This window comes from Eufriesea mexicana, unplaced genomic scaffold (genome assembly GCF_001483705.2).
Source record: "Eufriesea mexicana isolate 0111107269 unplaced genomic scaffold, ASM148370v2 scaffold21310, whole genome shotgun sequence".
Taxonomy (NCBI): Eukaryota; Metazoa; Arthropoda; class Insecta; order Hymenoptera; family Apidae; genus Eufriesea; species Eufriesea mexicana.
The window spans coordinates 98,224-101,093 of record NW_016928441.1 but is presented as its reverse complement, the minus strand read 5'-3'; the positions used below and the strand labels follow the sequence as shown (position 1 = coordinate 101,093).

The 2,870-nt window shown below is 51.5% G+C and overlaps 1 protein-coding gene across 1 annotated transcript in view; it reads left to right on the top strand.

Moving 5' to 3' along the window:
• The first annotated feature begins 2,582 nt into the window (after positions 1–2,582).
• Positions 2,583–2,870, top strand: part of LOC108554434 (uncharacterized) — a 19,516-nt gene continuing 19,228 nt past the window's right edge. The window contains exon 1 of the mRNA XM_017909714.1: positions 2,583–2,721. Coding sequence (XP_017765203.1) covers positions 2,583–2,721 — 139 coding nt within the window. The remainder of the gene's footprint in view (positions 2,722–2,870) is intronic.

Here is a 2,870-nt window from a genome sequence, read left to right as displayed (position 1 = left end):
CGATCTCATTTTTTGCGACGAATTAAGGAGCAGTTAATAGTCGTTACACGTTTAGCATTGTACCACGCGATATGGTAGAAATAAAGCGATACAGTTTGAATACGAAAATATACGATTTGATCTCGTAAAGCATTCCGTTATATGGGTATTCGAACCTACCCCCCACCCTTTTTTCGTTTTGTTTTTTTTAATCCCATTGTCCTCGTACAGAGTAATATGCCGATACTTATTTATGTGACTTCATTGTACAGCTAGTAGCGCTGGATGCATCGTATGCATTGTGAATCAGCGTTCACAGTAGGAGCACATTGTATTCTTGTTTCTCCTCCTGTTTACCCATTCATTGGCCGCATAAAAAATTGTCACTTAGCCAAGTATCACGATCCCATGAATATCATCCGTCGGATGATTTCCGCAAATTATCGGGAAATTAAAACACCGCCGAACGTTTGATTTATTCGTAATGCACGTTTCATATTTATCGCGCGACTCGGTTCCGGCGGAGAAATCGAACGATTACTCGGAAAAAAGAGACACGACGAAGCGTCTAATTTGGCAAACGATACGACCGATATCATTCGAGCTACCCGATGGCGAGAATACAAACGGGTCTCGATAACTTTTCCTAGTCTATAACTTCGCTTGCCGAGAATGGTCGTATCGGCGAAACTCCTTCAACTACCCCCGTGAAGTTGCTCGCAGAAACTACGCAGTTACGCTCGGGTGTCGCTCCGTCGTGTCATACGCGCCTCTACGAACCGCTCCGAAGTGCATACAAGCTTGCCGCTCGTTTGTGTGGGTTCCCTCTCACTCTCTCTCCTCTGCCGAGATCTCATTGCTACATGCTACACGCTTTGCTTCGCTATGCCTTCGCGAGCGTTTCGCGCGTTGGATGCTCGAAAGGAAAATCTCTTATCCTTGAGAGAATATACTTTTTACCTTACGATTAACATGCAAACCGGGATAAAGGAATAAAAGAAAGACGAGGAGGTTAAGAAGGATCGCAAACCTGAAGGAACGACGCGTGCGAATTCTTCTCTCCGCACCGCTTCCCCACCGTTTCGTTACCAGCTGTATGGCGTCGATGCATCCGATGAGTTTGGTCGAGGCGTGCTGTACGGGACACGATGCCACCACGCTCGGTTTCGAAAGTTTTGATTTTCCTTCCATCTTTTTACCCTACTTGACCCTAACCGGTAAATTTACAACGCTACGAACCACGCGCAAGCACACGACAACACATTCGCAAAACGCGCACACATTCTTCGACCCTACTAGCGGCTGTTCTTTTCTCCCTTTCCTCGCGTCGTACGAGTCCGGATGCGCGCGCATCGCTCCCCCACCGCCGCGGCAACCGGCCGCGCGAGGCGAGCCGAGTGGGGGAAGTCGGTTGCCGCCGCGCGGCAGAACGTGCGGGCCGAGTGGCTGAAACGAAAGCACAGAATCATTACCACGCCAGACCTCGAGGAGTGTAGACGTGTTTCTCGTTACCTAAGCTCAGTCGAGAGTTCTCGTGTCGCTTTACTTTCTCTCTTGCACTTTTGCTACGTTCACACGTGTGATAGTCGCGCCAAAGAGGACAGTCGCGAGACGCAACGTGTTATACCAGCGACCCGTGTGCGTGCGTGGGAATCGAAAGAACGGAGAAACGGACGAAACGAAAGGACGAAGAGAGAAAGGACAGAACGACGTCGTTTCCCTGCTTTATTGCCTCTCGCGTCGATCTATATACCGTTTGTGCTCTGTGTAAGAGGAAAGCGAATCGACGCTTTTGCCAGTAGACTCTCAGTGCATCGTGTGTCGTACGTACTTTCGACCGGAGAGGACATTGAACTTTGTGCCATCGTCCCACGGGACGTTTTCGAACTGTCATCTCGGTGTTCTCGCTGAAGATCGTCGAACCGAACGATCGCGCGCCACCGTGTCTATCTCCCTCTCCGTTAATTCCAGTGCATTTCCACCGTTTAACGGAGTTCGATCGTCGATCGCAGTCCGAACAATATCCCACCCATGGAAAGTGATCCATTCGAGGATCCACCTTACAGACGTTTCAGACGTCGTGATTGAGAGGCACGCGTCGAAGAGAAACGATCAGAGGTCTGACCGCGCGGATAGAGTCAACGATCGTGTGCCGCGTACACTCGTTCCACCGACCGATCGTCGTATATCCGCGCGTCGAAATTCTCGCGTCGACTGGTTGGCGCGGTTCGGTTCCACGCTGGCCACGTGCGTTTTCTCTACGGACAATCGGCGGCGACGATAGAGAGCGAGCTTCGTAACCGCGGCGACGAACATCGAGCGTGCGCCGTTCCAGCTCCGAGTCACGTGTGTCGTCGCGAAAATACCTTCCGCGTCGAACCGGGAAATTCGCACGCGTGCTCCATCCTTTGCTCTCGAATCGTCTCGAGTCGACGGTTCCGTGCGTGCAAAGGAACAGAGAGAAGCGGATCGGATCGAGAATAGAAAATCGAGGCCGATAGAAAAAGTGGTAGTGCTTGATCCACGGACATTGCTTCGATTACAGTGCGGACGAAAAGAGAGCAGCAAAGAGACTCGGTGCACCTGCCACGAGGCATCGAGAAATGGCGATTCCGTTCGTTTTACCGTCCAACGACGAAGCGGAGGCCCAGGGACAGCAGCTGGAGCAACTGATGCTCGACCTGTACGCTGCCCTGCAACAGGTCCTCCGGAGCAGAAACACCCAGCATCCGTCACGAAATCGTGAGTTCAACGGCTTTTTAACACACGTTATCGTCTATCTCAAGATTTTCCTGCGCATCCTTGCGCTGCTCCCGGGCTACCCACCGCGATGAACCACCTGTCCGTCTGTCCGACTGTATGTCTGTCTGTCTGTCTGTCTGTCTGTCTGT